The 19,379-nt window shown below is 47.2% G+C and overlaps 1 protein-coding gene across 2 annotated transcripts in view; it reads right to left on the reverse strand.

The window, feature by feature from the left end:
* Window positions 1-5,866: 5,866 nt before the first annotated feature.
* Window positions 5,867-19,379, reverse strand: part of Ptpn11 (protein tyrosine phosphatase non-receptor type 11) — an 86,817-nt gene continuing 73,304 nt past the window's right edge. For both annotated transcript variants that reach the window (XM_046456446.1, XM_058583158.1), the window contains exons 14-16: window positions 12,961-13,073; window positions 11,314-11,410; window positions 5,867-10,019 (exon numbers count right to left, since the gene is read on the reverse strand). In XM_046456446.1, the coding sequence (XP_046312402.1) occupies window positions 11,341-11,410; window positions 12,961-13,073 (183 nt within the window). In that variant the 3' untranslated portion in view covers window positions 5,867-10,019; window positions 11,314-11,340. The remainder of the gene's footprint in view (window positions 10,020-11,313; window positions 11,411-12,960; window positions 13,074-19,379) is intronic.

A 19,379-nucleotide genomic window follows, 5' to 3' on the forward strand; every position in this document is an offset into this window, starting at 1 on the left:
TTGATGTTCCTGTACTTGACAGTTTTACCATAAATGACTTTGTTTCTCCAAACACTGTATTGTCTTTGCATCTTGCTGAACATACAATCCAAACGATTCCACTCTGTCAGAGTCTTCTACGATGTGCTCGTCCCTCTCAGCCCTGCGTACAGTTCATCCATGTTGACATGTTCCATTTCTTTTCACGGTTATATGAAAAGTGAGGTGGGGAGGTGTCGTCTATGGTTGATTTCAATAAGCAAAGACCCCCTTGTGTGTGTCATTAGCTCATTGAACCTCCCACCGTTCGGGGCGTGAGGTTCCCATGGTCTGTTCACTCACTCTGAAAGCCGGAAGGCACAAAGGCGGGGCTCAGAACCAAGCCCTCAGTCAGCCTTCCCTGTCCCCAGCTTATTAAAATCACCCTCTTCCAAAACCAAAGCATTTCCCACATTATCCAAGGCAGAGGTAATGATCAACCTAACTCTGTCCCCAAGACTAAAGGTCATTAGCAGATAAAAAGACACTGTGCTTCCCAACGATGTTGGAATCATCCTTCCATACCAGGGAGCAAGGCTCCTGGAGAGTCGCCGAGGCTAGTGGACCTCAAACCTTTGCTAGATGGTTCTCTAAAGCCTTTGTACAGTGAGGGCCTGTGCGGGGGGGATCAAGGAGGAAACTGATTTCGGCACAGGGTGCAAGATGCTGATGAGGTGGAGAGCAACCACCCGGCGGGATGAATGAAGATGAAAAAAAATATTACTTTCTACAAACCTCGAAATCTGTCAAGACAGCTGTCACCTCCTGAGCAGACCTGAGTTGTAAAGTCTGCTTCCTTGACATCGCGGCCCTCTCTTCCCAGAGTCTGAGGGGTTTGACACACGCTGGGGATTTCACCCCTTGGTTTGTTAAGAACGCCTGGAGGTATTTTCAAGACATCTGTGGGGTTGCTCGCCCTGTTTCTTGAGATCCTGACGTTGGTCCTCTTCTGGCCCTACAACCTGGACATCGTGGCTGCTCTGTGACATCAGATGATTCTCCGACCACCTCTGTGACCTCTATCTCCACAGGGAAATCCTCCCGCTGGGCCCAGGGCTCCCTGGGGATCCTGTGGAAAAGGCAGACTGATCAGTCGGGTTGAGGCGGGTCCTGACCACACCTTGCGGGTCCCAGATCCAGACCCCACCCTGCTCTCTGCCAAGAGACTGAGCCCTCTCCCTGCAGCACCTGCCCACTATAGACTGGTACCCACCATGGAGCACCCGCCCAGTGGCGCCCTCTGGCTCGCAGCAGGGGTGGGTCAGTGGGAAGCAGCGGCTGGAGTTGGGAGCAGCTGTTCCTTCCCTGCGGAGGCCAGGAGTCCTTCTCTGCAGCTCCAGATCTTTCCAGAGACAGGAACACAGTTCCCCCATCCCTGCATCCTAGAGGCCTCGGGGTGCAGTGATAGGCAGGACAAGGGGCCTGGAAAGAGGTCCCTGTGTCAATCCGTGGGACCTGTGAACACATTACTTTGTATGGCAAAAGGGTCTTTGCAAATTGTGACCCTGAGATGGGGAGATTCTTCTGGATTACCTGGTGGACCTGTGGCATCATTGGGGACTTTATATGTCAAAGAGGGAGTAGAACGGCTGTGTGAGGAAGACTCGTCTGGCCGGTACTGGCTTTGAAGATGGAGGGGAGAGCCAGCAGGGGAGGGGTGCAGGGGTCTTGAGAAGCTGGGCACGGTGACGCATACCTGTAATGCTAGCCACTTGAGAGACTGAGGCAGGAGGATCACAAGTTCCAAGCCAGCCTGGGCAACTTAGCAAGACCCCATTTCAAAATTAAAAAAAAAAAAAGGACTGGGGATGTAGTTCAGTGGTGGAGCACCCCTGGGCTCGACCCTCAGTACTGCAAAAAAAGAAGCCGAGCAACCAAGAGGACAGGAGGACAGTCCCCAGGATCTGCAGGAGGAACGCAGCCCCGCCAGCACCCTGACCCCACACTTCAGACCTCTACCTTCCAGGGCCGGGAAATGGCCACCAGCTGTCCATTCTGCAACTGCTGTGCACGCTGCCCAGGCACTAGACACTGGGCAGTGAGCAGGACTGGCCGCAGAGGGGACCCCTTTCCGGGGTTAGAAATAATCAGTGTGACAGCTGGAGTGTGGCTCAGTGGTAGGGCGCTTGCCCGTGAGTGAGGCCAAGTTCCAATCCTGCAAAAAAGGGAAGAGAAGCAATGAGTATAAACCTGCTGACAGTATTTGGCGCATAATTATTGCTTAGCAAATGAAAGGCGTTTGGGTTTGCTCCTCTTCCCTTCGTCTTGATTCAGGCCCCTCCCAAGCTGTGTGCGTGCCTTCTCTCCTTCAATGGCAAAAGTCCTTCAAGACGCGGAGGGAGACAGGTACTTATTTTGTATTCCTAGAGCACCTAGCCCCATGCCCCGCTCACGTGCTCATTAAATCGTGATTCAGTGGGTGCGTGCGTGCCCTGAACGGCACCTTTGAATGGGAATTATAATCACGACAAAGCCAAAGCAGCAAGGGGCACGCAGGTGCACCTATGCCACACACCCGAGAAGAGGGTGATACTGAAATTGATCCTGAGGTCTCAGTAAGCCCCATCACATCCGTCATAAAGAAATAAATTTTTTATTCATAAATTCAAAACAAGACTCAGACCTCAACAGGAAAAAAAAAAATGTCAAGCAACATAAAGGAAACCCAGCCAGCGCACGTGAAAAGATGCTCAGATTCACTTCTAAGAGAAATGCGAATTTAATTTCCCAGAACCGGCACGTCTCACCCATGTGACGGACGACAAGGGTGAGAAAAGTTGTTTGATGTGGAGCTGATCAAGGTGGAACAGGACAGGCTGTTCAGCCTCACTGAGTGATGATTTGGCGTTAGGTATCCAAGTGACACATGTAAAACCCTGGCGCACAGTGCTTTTGGAGCGGGACATGTGTTCCAAGTTGCTCAGGGCTCCAATGCACAGTTAGGAAGCCCTGCAGACGGCAGGCGCCGAAGAGACTTTCCATCATATCCTGCTTTCAACCTTTCCCATTTTTCTAAGTGAATGTAATACCTATTTAAAAAAAAAAAACCCCAAAATTTTAAAATTCAGAAATGCTTTAAGCCCGGAAGAAGGACTTTAAAAACAAAGACAGGGCCAGGCTGTGTCTCAGGGGTAGAGCGTTTTCCTACCCAGTGTGAGGCCCCGGGTTCCATCCCCAGCACCAAAACCAAACAAAATCTGTGATCTCAGTAATGATGGCATTGAGATGAAACGACTCGTTCCAAACTACAGGGTGGACGAGGGAACGCCAGCCCAAGGAGCCAGATCATCCACCATGGAGCTGAATTTGGTTAAAGCAGTGGGTAGATACGCAGATCCAGAACGGAGACCCTAAAATATGTTGGTGCTTACAGTCGCCCAGGGTAACCAAGAGGGCTAGCTAGACAGGCCTTCTGCGTGGTCATGGGGTCTCCTCTGTTCAGAATAAGTGGGGAAGCAAGAGCTGAACTATTTGCCGTGCAAGGGTCTAGATTTCTAGAAAGAGATCCAGAGAAGCTGACCTTGACTACAACAGGAGAGCAGTTGGACACTCCAGCCAGCGTCTCTGGGCACACACAAACACACAGAGGACCCTCTCACTGGTCGAGAATAGCTCCCATGGCCCCTCCTCTGAATCTTAACCCCCTACAAACAACTCCCGCAACCATCAGTTCCAGCAGACACCCCTGACTACCGCCTCCTCCAACCCAATGACCACGCCTGCAGGTTCACGCCTCTCCACTAGAGGCGCTGTCGCCTTCATCCACGCCCAGCGTCTAACTTCCAGAGCCACGTGGAAGAGGATGTGAACCCCAAACAATTCCTTCTGGTTCAGTATGACCATGGTCTTACCAGGTACCGATGACATCAGTTCCGAGCATCACCTACTATTACTTTGTTCATAAACTGCCTGCGGGTCTTACAGTATGGTATTGCTTTTTTTTTTTTTTCTTTTGGTACCTGGGATTGAACTCAGGAGCACTTGACCACTGAGCCCCATCCCCAGCCCTATTCTGTATTTTGTTTAGAGACAGGGTCTCACTGAGTTGCTTAGCGCCTCATTTTTGCTGAGGCTGGCTTTGAACTTGGCATCCTCCTGCCTCAGCCTCCCGAGCTGCTGGGATGACAGGTGTGCGCCAGCGTGCCTGGCTGTATTGCTTTCTTATTACCCTTATTTTAGTAGCTATATTTTTTAATTTTAAAAAATTAATATATATACACATAACTGTACATAGTTATGGGGTACAGTGTGGTGTTTCAAAACATGTGTCCAATGTGTAATGATCAGATCAGGGAAATTGGCATATTTACACTTAACACTTTAAGCATTTATCATTTTTGGGGGTTGGGAACATTCAAAAGTCTACTAGCTATTTTAAAATGTACAATTAATTGTCAACCATCGTCACCCTATGGGCTACAGAATATTATCAATTCTTCTCCTGTCAAACCGCAGCTGTGTAAGCGTTAACCATGTTCTTTCCCCCGACCCTCCCCAGTAGCCACATTTTATATTGTGATAGTGTTTGAGGATTTAAAGAGTCAGACCTCAAGTGACACAAATATTAGCTCCTTGGTGACTACACTATTACCACCATCAAAGAGCAACTACCACCAGTTCAGCATTGTTTTGCAAATTCAGTGTTTGGAAACTTAGCTGGTTCCTAGGAAATGAAAAAAAGAATCTGCAATAAAAGCATCTGCTTGAGGTTATGGTCCCCTTCACCACCCTTGGGGTCAAGGCCACGGACATGCAATGGGATCCAAGAGCAGGGCTTCACCAGGAACCTTTTCATTGCCAAGTTGAATAAGCACTTAGGTCTCTGCCCACAGTTGATTTGTGTGGGAATTCCTGCTTTGCCCTTCATTTCCTATCTACTTCTGAATAGGAGCTACATGGCTAGAAGGTTCTTTCATGACCTAAGGCCAGGTCATAACACCAGCCTCTGTGTGCAACCCAAGCTCTCAGGAGATGGCATGGACCTGAGCGTCTCCATGCCAACAGCCCCTGGGGCTGGTCACCAAATGTTAGTGCAGTGTGACAACCCAAGCGAGCCCCCCCATCCCCCGGAAGTTGGAAGTTACAAGTTAAGATTCCTGCAACCGCCCTGCCGCCCTTCCTCCAGACTCCCCTTACTGGGAACAGTTGTCTAACTTCTGTCTTGACCCCAGGCACCTTCAGAAGTGCCTCACAAGGACACCTGGCTGTCTTCTGACTTGGTAGGCAGCCACTGAACCCAGTGGCTTTGGGCTGTGCTCAATCCAGTGTCTGGCACATGTGCGGTGCCTTGGGTTGTTTTCTGAATAAAGTAAAACAACTAAGCTGGCTGGATCCGATGACCTCCATGAAATAACTCAGTTGAGATGGAGAGGAGGCCACGGTGTCTTACAGTATAAATAATGCAAATCACAGAACTAATCACTGTTTTGTTTTACAATTTCTTTTTGCTCATGCTGTGTACACTGTTGCCAGAAGACAACAGCCTGGTTTGAATGTGGCCTAAACCTGCTCTAAAGGAAAGCGCCACTGTCCCACATTGGACTTCACTCCTCCGACAAGCCTCCCTGAGCACCCCTTACCTGCACCCCACCCAAAGCGTCCACACCCAGCCCTGTGCGTTTCCTAATCCCTCTGATGCACCTTAGGCTTTACTTTGTCTCCTAGAGCTCTTTCTGCAGTTGGCACTCAGTGAGGACCGATTCCTTTCCTCCCCACCCCGTATCCCAGGGCACCTTCTAGCTCGGAGCAGCTGGATGTGAACGTGGTGCCAGTGAGAGGGGCTAAGAGACCCACCATCCCAATTGTTCCCTGGACATTTCTGATGAAGTAAATGACAAATACCATGATATAAGAAAAATGGTTTTATTCCTAATTTTTAGTTCCATACAGTTTACAAATACACTTTACTCTGTAATAACGGCTTTGCAACTAGCAAAGCAGTTGAACTAACACCCATAAATACAGGTGGGGAGACAATTAACATTCACTACTGTTTCTCTACATAGACTACTCTTTTAATGTCATTTTCTAAAAAAACAATTGCAAATAGACTACATAATATACGTGGGCAAAAAGGCAATTAAGTGGATCTCTTGAAACACTAAATGTATAATAAACAGCATATTATCAACATTTACATGATTCACATCAAAATGATGACATCCTAAAACGTATTCCTTTTAAAGGATAGATTTATCAATAAAATATTACATATCTTTAATACTCTGGTGCAATACTCTTCATACAATGCAGGAAAATTAAATGTAGGTCTAGTCATCGGCTTAATAAAGGGTCCTTTTCAATTAGCTTTTATTAATAAAAGAATCACAATTAGGTCATAAATAAACAGGCAAATTATTAATTACATGATTTGAAGTTTAGGATGGAAACTTGTAAAAATTAGTTTGACATACAGCATAGTTACCAGCTCACTACAGCCACCTGCTTAAGGTCTTGCCTTGTGTGAACTGCCCGTGGCAAAGGAGGAGTGAACATTTTAGTCACAGAAGACACAATAAACTATGTTTGGAACTCATTTTTCAAGAGGAAGAAGGAAGAAGACTTCAACAGAATCACAAGCTAATACATATCCTAGGAAAGGCATCTTCAAATCAAGGAGGCGTGTGCTTCTAGGTAAAAATTTATTCCCACCACCAACAGAGCCTCCCTCTGGATCACTAACCTACACCAACCGCACACCTTCCCACGTTCCTCAACTGGAAGTGACCCAGGGTTTTATGTTACTTCTTTTTAAATTTTTTTTCTAATTTTATTTATTTATTGGTATGTGGTGTTAAGGATCAAACCCCATGCCTCACACATGCCAGGCGAGTGTTCTGCCACTGAGCCACAACCCCCGCCCGTTGTTATTTCTTAAAAATCCCCCAGTAAAATAACCCCTAAAACAATCTTGACAATTTTCTTGGCTGTTCCAAAGCAACTGGGTACAGACACCAAGAAAGTCTACCTACAGTTTCTCACCCCATTCTGCCACGTTTAAAAAGTCACTGATTTCAGTGGGAGAGGTGACCTTAGGTGTCAGAGAGCCACACACTGGACGTGAGACACCTTTTTATTTTTTTAAGAAAGAAAGCTATAAAGACTCTGAAATTTGGCTTTTTTAGAAAAACCCAATACCATGTGCCAGATAATTTCTTCACCCCAAATATAAAATCCTATGCTTATAATTTTAAAATACTCAGCCAGCTATGGTCTGTTGTGTGCGTTTAATGCCCAGCAACAATGCAGAAGTGGGTGCGGACCTGTGCCCATCTCGCCTAGCCAGGGAGCCTGATTCACCGGTTACTGACCGCGCTGGCCTGGGGCCTGTGACTTCCTCGTGAACCGCCTCTTGAACTTGCATTTCCACCTTCTTAACCTCACACCTCAAGCTACCCCCATCTTCCTAGCCCTCTGTCTGGTTCCACCATATGCACAACGACCTGCCCTGAGAACGTGCAACCACCTTTTACCAAACACAAGACAGACATCAGCAGCCTTCCCACGGATCTTCTGTTGGCATCAGTTCATTTAATAATAGTTGGATGAAATCAGCGTGTTGGAACAAAGCTGGCCGAGATCAGGTGTTTCCATTCTGAGTGCAAAAACAACCCATCTAGAGCTACCAGCCGAGATGTGAACTCAGCAGATGTACCCGTCCCGTCACACCCTTGCATGCTGGTGCAAGACTCTGTCCCCAAAGCGCACAGTCAAAACACCACCACAAAATCCAAATGAGTCAACTTGACAATGCCGTAAAGAGAAGAGGGTGCAAACGCTGGGCCGGGAGCTCCCTGTGCAGGCTGGACAGGAAGACCGTGCTCGTTGCATCCGCCCAGGGGTGACTCAGGCCACACCTCGCTCTGAGCAATTCTGCTTCCCAGGAATACGGGGTGGGGGAGCATCAGTGTTCATTTCATCTGTGAAAATGGCGGCCATTGCACTCCCCAACCACCTCAGGGAGTGAAAGGGCTCCGCAAAGAGCGACCACCAGGACAGCCCTGCCACTCAGAACACAGCAGGAGGACTCTGGGGAGAGACCGTGACTTCCCAGCACAGTTGCTCTCACACGTGACAAGAGTCAACCTGCAACGCTGTCTTCAGACACTCTCACTGAATGACAGTTTAACACTTGAGGCAAGGGGGACGTCCCTGGAGAAGGCACTTAAGGTAGGACATCAGCAAGTCTCGCTGCTGCCTGCACAGAGGCTGGCTCACCTGGCAGCGGCTGGGCTGCTCCGCCGCCGCGCGGCCTGGCAGTGCCACAAGGGCAGGACAGAAAGCCAGCGGCACTTAGAAAGCATCACATTGGCCATGGTCTGCGAGGACAGGGGATTCAGTTTCGAATGCTCTGTCCCCCAAACACCTCTGTGCTTGCAAGACCTGTCCCTTGGGGGAGGTTGGGAACGTGTGCTCAGGGCTGAAGACGTGCTCAGAGCTTCCTGAAGGCCCTGCTCCTCTCTCAGCCTGACCTGCAGCTTCTCCCACTATCACAGCAGAAGCAGCTTCCCAAGGTCACTGGCAGCTGGTTGCCATGGCACTGGCTGTGCCAGATGTTAGACTGTGGCCCCAAGGCACTGCACCTCCACTTCATATCCCCTCACACCCTGGCTGGGTCTGTGACTTCTTTAATCAAGGAAGGGCATGGAAGGGCGGCTGTGGTAGTTGTGGTCTGAGCCTGAGGCCTGGCCAGTTTGCCCTTGAGCAGGTGGGAGCTCTGAGCAGTCAGGGGACAGGCCTCACTACCCTGCTGAGGCCCCATGGAGGACAGACCTGAGGACTCCAGCAGAGCAAAGCCCAGCCGTCCCAGTGTCTCATCGACCTGCCAACACACGGGGGACCACCCGCAAGAGCAGCAGAGGGACAGCTCTGACGGGCCCAGCTCAGATTGAGGAAGGGGGCGGGTGAGCGACACCTGACGACCAAAGCCCAGTCGGCCCAGAAGCCTGTTTAAAACACAAGACAGTCACTCAGAAGCAAAGGAAATATGGCAACTGTTTTCCCGTCACAAACGCCTGTCAACACTGAACAGGAACGGCCATCGGCTGAGAAAACACACCTCTTATCCTAGTTCATACATTTCCATGATTTTTTTTCCCATGATTTTTAACGGCGATGTGAAGACAGTCAACCTCTGACAGTCTCGGTCACTGGCTGGGAGACCATTTAGCCAAAAAAGAGGAAGCCCCCAGGTGAATTATCCACTAGGGATAAGTGCTATGAGTGAATGTCCCCAAAGTTCCTGTATTAGAAACTCAATCTCCAATGCAGCCGTGTGGAGAGGTGGGGCCTTAAAGGGGCCATCAGGTCACAGGGCTTTGCCGCCACAAATGGATTAACGTCATCACGGGAGTGGACTCATTTTAAAACCAGGCTTGGCCCTCTCTGGCTGTCCCTCAGCATGTGACGCCTTCCACCAAGTCCCCTGATGCAGCACTGAGGCTCTCAGCAGATGCCGCCCCACCCTGGCCTCCCAGCCTCCAGAACCGGAGACACAAATTGTTGTCCATTAAAAATCGCCTGGTCTGAGGCGTCCTGTCAGGCAACACAAAACAGACTAAGACAGCAGCGAGGGAAAAGGAAACAGTTCCCACTTCTCAAGGGTGCTGTTAATTTTCCCAAGCCATTTCCTTTCTCCAAGTGTCCCATCATCCCCCACAAAGAGAAAAAAAAAATCAGGCTATTTAAAAAAAAAAAAAAAACTGCCCATAACTTGAACTTGAAGCCCCATGATCTCTAAAATATAGAGCACAATTTAACTGCTTTCTTGATTTAAAACAAAATTCTATAAAATATCACATTGTCTACATTGTAGAGACGACTTCTTCTTATCTGAGGAAATGAACTGCTGAGTTAGAATACAGTGGTCTTTAAATGGCTGCAAATGTGGCTGATCAAAAGGCAGTCAGCCACGACACCAGCTTTCCAGATCCAAATCCATTCTTCACATAAACTTCCTTGTGTCTGTTCTTGAACTTTAGAGAGAAGGCGAAAGTCCACATCTGGGGAAGAAATAAGGTAGAAAATTTAAAGAGAATACGTTTAAAAGCTTAGCAAAGCACTAAGTTCTGTTTTGTATGGTTTTCAGGGCTGGGGCTGGACCCAGGCTTTGCCCGTGTCAGGCAAAGGTGCTGTGAAGGTTTCGGCAGTTGGGTTTCACAACCAGCCTCCCGGCGCTCCTTACCTATCCTTTCTTCACGGAGCTGGACTGAGTTTACCGCTCATTAACAGTAAAATTAAATACAGAATTAGTTAGGGTCAGGGTCAGGGGCAGGGCAGGGGGTCCCTGTTCCTGCAGCGTTCTTTAGAGTTGGTTAGCCGTCCAGGAGGTGCAGGGCACAGTCCGTCAGCACCTGGGCAGCTCAGGGCCCAGCGCCAGGTGGGAGTCAGGATACCTGAGCGTTCTCAGCTCTGCTGGCCCTCAACCAGTCCCATCCCAGTATGGGAGTTGGAAGCACCGAGCTGTACCCCTAGTCCCAAACCACTAAAAGGCAGATCTAAACATTTAGATACCTTACCACTGAGATGGGAATTTCAACATGAAATATACTACTAGTTTCTAGTTATTATTAAAACATACAGCTAGGTGTGGTGGCACACACCTATGATCCCAGCAACTCAGGAGGCTGAAGCAGGAGGATCACAGGTTTGAGGCCAGCCTGGGCAACTGTGCAAGATCCTGTCTCCAGATAAAAAATAAAAAGGGCTGGTATAGCTCAGTGGTAGAACACTCCTAGGTTCAATCCCTAGCACCAAGCAACAAAAATAAACCACATACTTGGGTTCCAGTCTAGAAAGGTGATTGGCAGGGAGGAGATGCATTAGGAGATGGGTTCCCAGCAGCAGAACTGATCCCATCAGAGGTCAAGAGGGTCCCCATATCTCACGGTCAGAGGCCGTCAGGGATGAAAACTCAAAACTGTGACTCCTCTCTTCCCACGACTGTCCAGGTATCACCAGATTGTGCCCAGCACCTCCTGGTTACCAGCAGCTCTAATAAATGCCGCAGGGACAGTGACCCCTCCACCCTCCCTTGCTACTGCTGTCAGCCGCTCTCCTGGTGTTGAGTGCAGCCTCAGCCCTTGCACAACTGATTCTGTATTTGATTTTGTTGCTTAATGAACTGTAAACTCAATCCAGCTTGGAGAAGGAAATGCAGGGTGAGGAGCAAGGAGGCTGGTGTGTAAAGCCCAATTACAGTGTACTCTGCTGAAATAGTCACAATTCCTTGCCTGCTTAAAAACGCCATAATTATAGAAGCAATGTGCCCAGAGCCCGCGGGCGCCCGGTACCTACTCTGGGCTGCAGTTCCCGCGGCTCTTCTCATCTGAAGCTCTTCTGCTGCTGCATCAGGCCCACGTTCTCATAGACTCTGGCATTGTCTTCTCTCATTCTGCAGAGAAAAGGAAAAGGGGGACACTCACAACCACGCAGGCCACACGATGTGAGCGTCCGTGGCACCTGCGCAGCACACCCACTTCCTGAGGAACCATCCGTTATGCTGCAGATGTCTTCTTGCCACCAGAGCAGATGTTCTTGGAAGGGACAAAAGACACAGACACACAGCAATATCACCACACAGCTATGAGGACAACAGGAGCCACCGGTCCCTGTGCTCCCTGGGGTGAGGAGGAAGTGGGGAGTCTCCAGGTGGCACAGCATGGAGCCCTATAGGATATAAGGCATTTGGGGCAAACCGTGAAGGAGGTGGGACAGGTTCATGCAACAAGGAGCCACTGTCACTTCCAACAGAGGCATCAGAACAGGGAAAAAGCTCCAAGATGGGAATGAGGCAGCAGCCGACAGGGACGAGCTCCTCTTAGCCTCGGCTCGGGGACCCTGAGGAGGATGGGCTAGTGTAGGGCCAAGGGGGGCCAGCATGCAGGAGCTCAGGTTTCTCTCTCAGCAAGGAGAGGGGATCAGAGTGGGACCCAAGCAGACAGGGACCCAGCAGCTGGGGGTGCTGGCCTAGAGGGGCTTTGGGCCTGGGATGCCCTGGGTGGGTGGAGGGATCAGGAATGGGGCGACAACCTGCCCCGCAGTCGCTGGCCTGCCATAGAAAGAAGGGAGTGGCTGGAGCCCATTCTGTCCCCCACAGGAGAGGAAGGTCATCCGGCTTCACGACAGCACTGCAAACTACTGCAGGCAGCAACCAAGAATGCCAACGTTCCCAGTCCTTGCAGGGGACGGGAAGGGGCAGGTGGAGGAAGCTCCACTGCAAGCAAGTGTGAACACGAACCTCCATCTCCACCTAAGACAGCCAGAGGCCACGTCACAGTCCGCAGGCTTTAAAACCCACATCAAAGCAAAGAGACAAGATCCTTACGGGAAAATAAGAAGTGAATGCTAAACCAGAAAGTGACTTTAGAATATGACCAGTTTAGCACGTTCCTGCTGTGTTAGGGTTAAACAGGGGTCAGCAAACGTTTTCTGGAAAGAGCCAGGAGGCAGGTGTGGCAGGCTCTGCAGGCCACCGCCTCTGTCACTTACTCTCAGGAGCTTTCTTTTTGCTTTAGATGTGGTCTGCGGGCTGCAGCGTGCTGAGCCCTGGTGTGAACACCCACTGACCGGCAGGAAACCAGCATATCAAGGTGAGCGCGCATACCAACGCCAACTCACTTCCTCTTATTCAGAAAGAGTCTTAGTACATCAACAAGGGATGCTGCCTCCCTCTGCAACAGTCCCCGCCACTGCAAACCGAAACCTGGATTCTTCTTGGAGAGTCACCACTTGATAAGCTCAGAATCCCATACAGAGCACAGCGGCTGCCTTCAGTTGGGGCAAAAGAAGATGGAGTTGGGACGGCACTGCCACAATCCACAGCACCGCCAGCCATGGGGCGGCCATGCAGGGCCTGTGCTCTAGGTTTGTCACGGATGCTTTCAAGCCTTTATGGAACACCATACTGTCCCGGCAGAAAGAGGTTCCTTCATCGCTACTTACTCTGCACAGGGTGGTGTTGGGGTACAAGGTGGCAGGGGACTCTGGTCTCCACTTGTCTGGTCCGTTAGGGAATATTTAATGTTGGTATATTCGTGTCCTTTCCTCTTGCTCTTCTGAAAGTTCAAAAGGTGTGGATGAGAAGAACTGTGACGTTTTTTATAGAAATGAAGGAGCAAAAAAGGTATTCACCAAAGAGGGCCGACAGGTTAGATGGTCAAGAACGTCGGTGTTCTTTCTGACCGTGATGTTAGGGAGCTCACCTCCTCAATATAAACACACCACCCCGATCAAAGTCCATTTGAACCCCACAGTTTGAAAGCACACAGGGTCACACACGGACCACTTACTAGGCCCTGAGCCTAACATGCCTATCTCTGGCTTCGAGAGGATCCCCACTTCCTGAGCCACCCCAGCAGTAATCATTTCAGAGTTCATGTGCACCCCATCTAATGATTTTCAGATAAACAGCCAAGAAAGGCGCTCCAGAAATAAACCCACTCCAAGTACAAAGGGCACACGGTACAGAAGATGGTTCCACTCTGAGGAGAGAAATGACAGTGCACTTTACCCCATCTCCCACCACTCCCCTCTCCCACAAAGACACCAAAACCCTGAAACTTCATTTTGGCTGAAATGATGCCCTGGGGGTGGAAGGAGGCCAAACAAACAAACAACAAACCCAGGAGGAAGTCATCGTGTCTCAATGTGGAGTGAGCTATATTCAGTAGGACTCCTGGTTAGATGGCTTATCCCCCTTTTCTATTCCTATATTCACCTAAAAACAACCAATTCTGAAAATCTACCCATCAAAGGGGCGTCATTATATAATGCTGCCTTCATTTTAAGATTGCTCGGGCAAGTGCGGAGAGCACACAGCACGGCCGCGTCAGACACTGTTGGGAACGCCATCCCCTGCCATGGGGTAAACTGGTGCCATCGCTTGATGTACAATTAGTTCATGGAAGCAGTACTAACTAGTTAGTGTTTAGTAAAAATGAAAAGACATATATCTTGCGATCCTGAACATCTATTTCTCTTTGAGAAAACCTGGCACTTAAGGGTTGTACAAGGGTGGCCTGCGACAGGCTACTCTTAAGAAAGTCAAACAGAACAAAGGAAAGCCTCTGTCCACATGGTGGAGTAACAGGCAACAGAGAAGAGGAGCCGACACAAGGCACAATCCCTGCATCAAAACAGGTCCCACAGCTGCAGGACAACACTAGGGCAGGCTGCCGGCTGGGAGGCCATTCCAAACAGGCCTCAGAGACACTGTGCGAAGACATTTGTACCTTAAATGTAAAATGAGTCCCTGATGCTGTTGACTGCTTTAGGGTTTTGTGGGTTGAATTGAGTGAGGGGGCAGGGGTAGGGGTCAAAGGGAATCCCACCTGGACCTATCACACTAGATGTTTTTAGAAGAGGGAAAAAAAACCTTTAAAGAAATGTGACAAAGTAAAAGGACAATTATGGGTTGTGATACTGTATACTTTTAAATTTTTTCAAAATAAAAATGTAAAACACAAAAGAAATCTAAATCCATCAGGGAAGTACCTTTTTTCTCTTCTACTCAAAACCCACAAAAGAACAAATGATCAACTGTGGGAAGCTCATACAGGTGGAGGAGGGAACCGCCACCACTCCAGGCGGTGAGCTGCAAGGCACCCCTGCTTCAGCACCACAGAACCTGGACCAACAAGGAGCATCCGCACTCAGACCTCAGCAGGAAAGGGAAACCCCTGGGCGTCAGTGTCACTGAGGTGGAAGGCAGTACCAGGGAGGCGAGAAGACCTGGGGACACAGGTGGCTAGACAGTGGGGGCGTCCTGAAGAGAGCCAGTTCCATACAGCAGACACGCCCATTTTCTGAGGGGCTTTTCTTCTTTTATTCTTTTTATTTATTCTAATTAGTTATACATGACAGCAGAATGCAATTCAACCTGTAGTACACAAACAGAGCACAATTTTCCATGTCTCTGTTGAACACTATAGTAGAGTCGCACCATCCATGTTTTCACCGAATGATGTCCGTCTCATTCCCCTGTCTTCCCTACCCCCATTCCCCCCTTCCCCTCCCTCCCCTTTCCCCTATCTAAATTTCTCCATTCCTCTCATCTGCCCCCCAGCCCCATTATGAATCAGCATCCTTGTATCAAAGAAGACATTCAGCATTTGGTTTTTTGGGATTGGCTTACTTCATTATATTCTCCAGCTCCATCCATTTACCTGCAAATGCCATGATTTTATTCTTTTTTATTGCTGAATGATACTCCATTGGGTATATACACCACATTTTCTTTATCCATTCATTTACTGAAGGGCATCTAGGTTGGATCCACAGTTTAGCTATTGTGAATTGTGCTGCTATAAACATTGATGTGGCTGTGTCCCTGTAGTATGCTCTTTTTAAGTCCTTTGGGTATAGACCAAGGATTGGGATAACTGGGTCAAATGGTGGTTCCATTCCCAGTTTTCCAAGGAATCTCCATACTGCTTTCCAGATTGGTTTCACCAATTTACAGTCCTGAGGGGTTTTTCTTGGTGTCAGGCCACCCTCCTGGCTGAGGCTGACTGGAAGCGGGGGAGCATGTTAGCCCTCTGATAAACTACACAGCTGCCCTCCATATCCACAGGTGCCACATCTCCAGATTCAACCAACCATGGATCAAACTATCCAAAACATGCACAGACTTTCCTGCTGTTATTCTCTGAACCATACAGTGAGTGGAAGAGTTATTTAACAGAGAGCATTTATACTGTTCCATGGATCACAGTAATCTAGAGATGATTCAAAGTACAGGGGAGGAGGTGTGCAGGTTCTATGCAAATACTACGCCATTTATAGAACGGATGGCAAGTCTCCGTAGATCCTGGTATCCATGTGGGCCCTGGAGCTCTTTGCCATCAGATACTGAGGGATCAATGTACTTCGTAAGGAGTCATAATAACCTCCTGAACACCAGCACATGGATGTGCTCCCAGAACAAACGTGACAAAGCATTTGAGACAACAAATCCAAGTCAAAGCTGTTGACCTCCTCAGCCACCAAAGAACCTCTCCTAAGAACCCACTTAATAACGAGTGGGCATTGGAAAGGGCCAGGATAAGACTGCACACACGCCCACTGCAGGGAACAGAGAACAGGATGAAAAAGGAGCCAAGTGTAGCGGCACACACCTGTATCCCCAGCTATTCAGAAAGTTGAAGCAAGAGGTTCACAAGTTCAAGGCCAGCCTGGGCAACTTTGCAAGCCCCTGTCTCAAAATAAAATTTAAAAAGGGCTAGGGTTGTGGCTCAGTGGTAGAGCGCTCTACCATGTGTGAGGCTCTGGGCTCCGTCCCTAGCACTGCGGGAAAATAAACAAAAAATCAAAATGAGAAAGGAACAATAAGTAAAAGGCAGATAGAGAAGCAAATCACAAAAGAAATGAAGGAGAGAAAAGGAAAAAGTCAATGCTCACATTAGCCTCACAGACTCTATGCCATGAACTTTCTTTAAAATGAGCTCAACTAGGAGATTATAAAACCACAGAGGAGAGGAAAGCTGAGCTGGGACAGACCAGGGAGACATGGAAAAAGAAAGACAAAAATTATTTAGAGACTGAAATCCAATTAAAGGCAGCAAAAATAACTAAAAATTCAGAAGGAGGCACTGCAGATAACGCAGAGAAAATGTACTACAAAACTATGTTTCAAATGAAAAAAGAAAGGCACATAAGAGATTCAATATGCACAACACAATTCCTGAAAAGAACAAGAAGAAAGCTTCTAAAATAAAATGCAAGAAAACACCCCTCGGATTAAAATAAAAATTTAAAAACATCTGAATCTGCATTTTAAGAGCCTATAAAGTAGGAGAAGCTATATAGCAATTTCCCAAACATCAAAGAAACAGAGAGGATCATGAGTCTCCAGGCAGAAAACATAGGGGGAAACAATCAAACTGGCTTTAGATTTCATACAAACACACAATTTTTAAAATCCTGTGGAAAAGATCACCCAAGAATTTCATACCCTGCTGAATTACCCTTTAGATATAAAACCTGTTCAGACATTGATAAGCATGCAAACACTTGAAATATAATACCTTCTTTAAAAAATCATGATCAAATCAAAAGAAATAATTAAAAAAAAATAGAAGTTATAAAAAAAGACTCAAGCTGGGCACAGTAGCACACACCCACGATCCAATCTACTGTAGCCAGAGGATCACAAGTTCAAGGCCAACCTGGGTGACTTAGTAAAATTCTTTCTCAAATTAAAAATTAAAGAAGGCCTGGTCAGTGATAGAGCACCCCTGAGTCAACTTCCAGTGAGGCAAGAGGATCACCTATCAAAAAAATAAAATAAAAATATCTTAAAGACTAAAGCACTGATTTAAATACAGTGCTAGGCTAAGCAGCTGTAGCAATTGTATGTTTAAAAAGCCATAAACCATGTTAAAAAATAGTTTTAAAAATATGTAATTCTCTTTCATAGGTGGGATTAAATACAAATTAAATAACAAAAACAGTGAAACATGCTCACTTTGTAACAGCCACGATTTGAATACCATCGTATTAATTTTCACAGCGACCTTTTGAATAGACACTTTTCTTGATCCTATTTTACAGATGAAAAAAACGCACAACTTCTAGGCCAAGCCCTTAGAAGAGCAGTTGGCAAAACACTGGCTTGGGACACACATCTAGCACAAGGCCTGGATTTTGTAAGGGCTTCAAGATAAGTAGAGCTTTTACATTCAAAAGGTTTTAAACAAACCAAGGAAAAAGAACAAGAGGGGAACAGCACATGTGGCTGCAAAGCCCGATCCTCTACTCTGACCCTTCACTGAAAGTCTGCTGACTCCGACATAACAGGCAGTCGCGGCCCCCTGCCTCCTTGTGCTCCCTGCACCCACGTGGAAAGGGAACATTCTAGAGGACAACAGAGCTACCACAGAACGTGCCTGGCTTCTCTGATGACTCGGGGAACAGGCCACCCTACACCCCCTTCCCAAATTGCCTGTCAGATCAGACTTTTACATAGAAGAGAAATAAGCTTCTGAGTTATGCGAGCCACTAATATTTAGCCTCTATCAACGGATGAAGCAGTCGTTAGAGAATTTTAATCTAGGAAAGATTGCAGAACAGCTATCCAAGGTGAAAATGTTTTGTTTAGTTTACATAGTGACCCTGTCTCTAAATAAAAAATACAAAATAGGGCTGGGGATGTGGCTCAGTGGTTGAGTGCCCCCGAGTTCAATCCTTGAGTACAAAAAAAAAAAAAAAAGGAAAGACTGTGAATAACAGCCTCTGAAAAGATACCACAGACTTATTGCACTGAAATGATTACTTACATAAGAAATAATCTTTAGAAAGATACAATATAGCCCGGCACAGTGGCACATACCTATAATCCCAGCAACTCGATGGGAGACTGAGACAAGAGGATACAAGTTCAAGGCCAGCCTGAGCAACTGGGTAAAACCTTGTCTCAAAATAAAAAAATAAAAAGAGCTGGGGATGCAGCTTAATGATAGAAGACCCCTGGGCTCAATTCCCGATACTAGAGGGGGGTGTGGAAAAAAAGAAAGAAAGATACGGCATAATTCAAAATGAAATATTAAGGGACTAGGGATGAGCTCAACAGTAGACCACATGCCTAGCATTCACAAAGCTCTGGGTTTGCTCCCCAGAAAATTAAAAAAAAAAAAAAAAAAATCAGTCATCAATAAATTTAATAAGTATTAAATGGAAGAACTAGCAGAGAATTTAAAAATTATTCTAAAGTTTAAAAATCCTAATTCCTTTCAAACAAAAATCTTACATATATAATAAATGTAAACTAAAGCATTAACTTGCTTTGTTATTCAATACTTCTTTAAATTGTAGTTTAAAAAAAGATGAAACGTAAGATCTACCCTGTGAGCAAATTTTTAAATATACAGTACAGTACTGTGAACTATATAACATACACTGCGGTACAGCAGATTGCTAGAACTTTCTCATCTGCATTACAGAACATCTAGACCCACTCACAGCAGCTTCCGTCCTCCTTCCTTACTACCTTCTTAAAATTCAAAATCAACATTTCTACATGAAGTGATGACAATTTTCTAAAGAGGAGCGATTAATGCAAACAGCATAGGAATTATTTCAATGAATCAAAGTAGCCCAAGAAAAAGCATAAGGATGTTGGAGTTTTTTAGCTTACTTAAGTAAAACTGATTCACAAATCAGATGAGCTTGTCTCTTAGCTGTTTCTGTGACAGCCCAGATGTCTTATAGATCAAGAAGTAGTCTCAGGGGACAGAAGCTGTTCTGCTCTGCTTTAATTTATCTTTGGAGGGTAGAGGGTAATGAGCTTCTGAGGCCTAGAAAATAATGTAAAATTGACCTATCCTCCCCTCACAGTCATTGACACAGCATGGTCACCAAGCCTT

Source organism: Marmota monax, unplaced genomic scaffold, assembly GCF_021218885.2.
Source record: "Marmota monax isolate L192 unplaced genomic scaffold, Marmota_monax_Labrador192_F-V1.1 WCK01_AAM20220418_F8-fsc00185, whole genome shotgun sequence".
NCBI lineage: Eukaryota > Metazoa > Chordata > Mammalia > Rodentia > Sciuridae > Marmota > Marmota monax.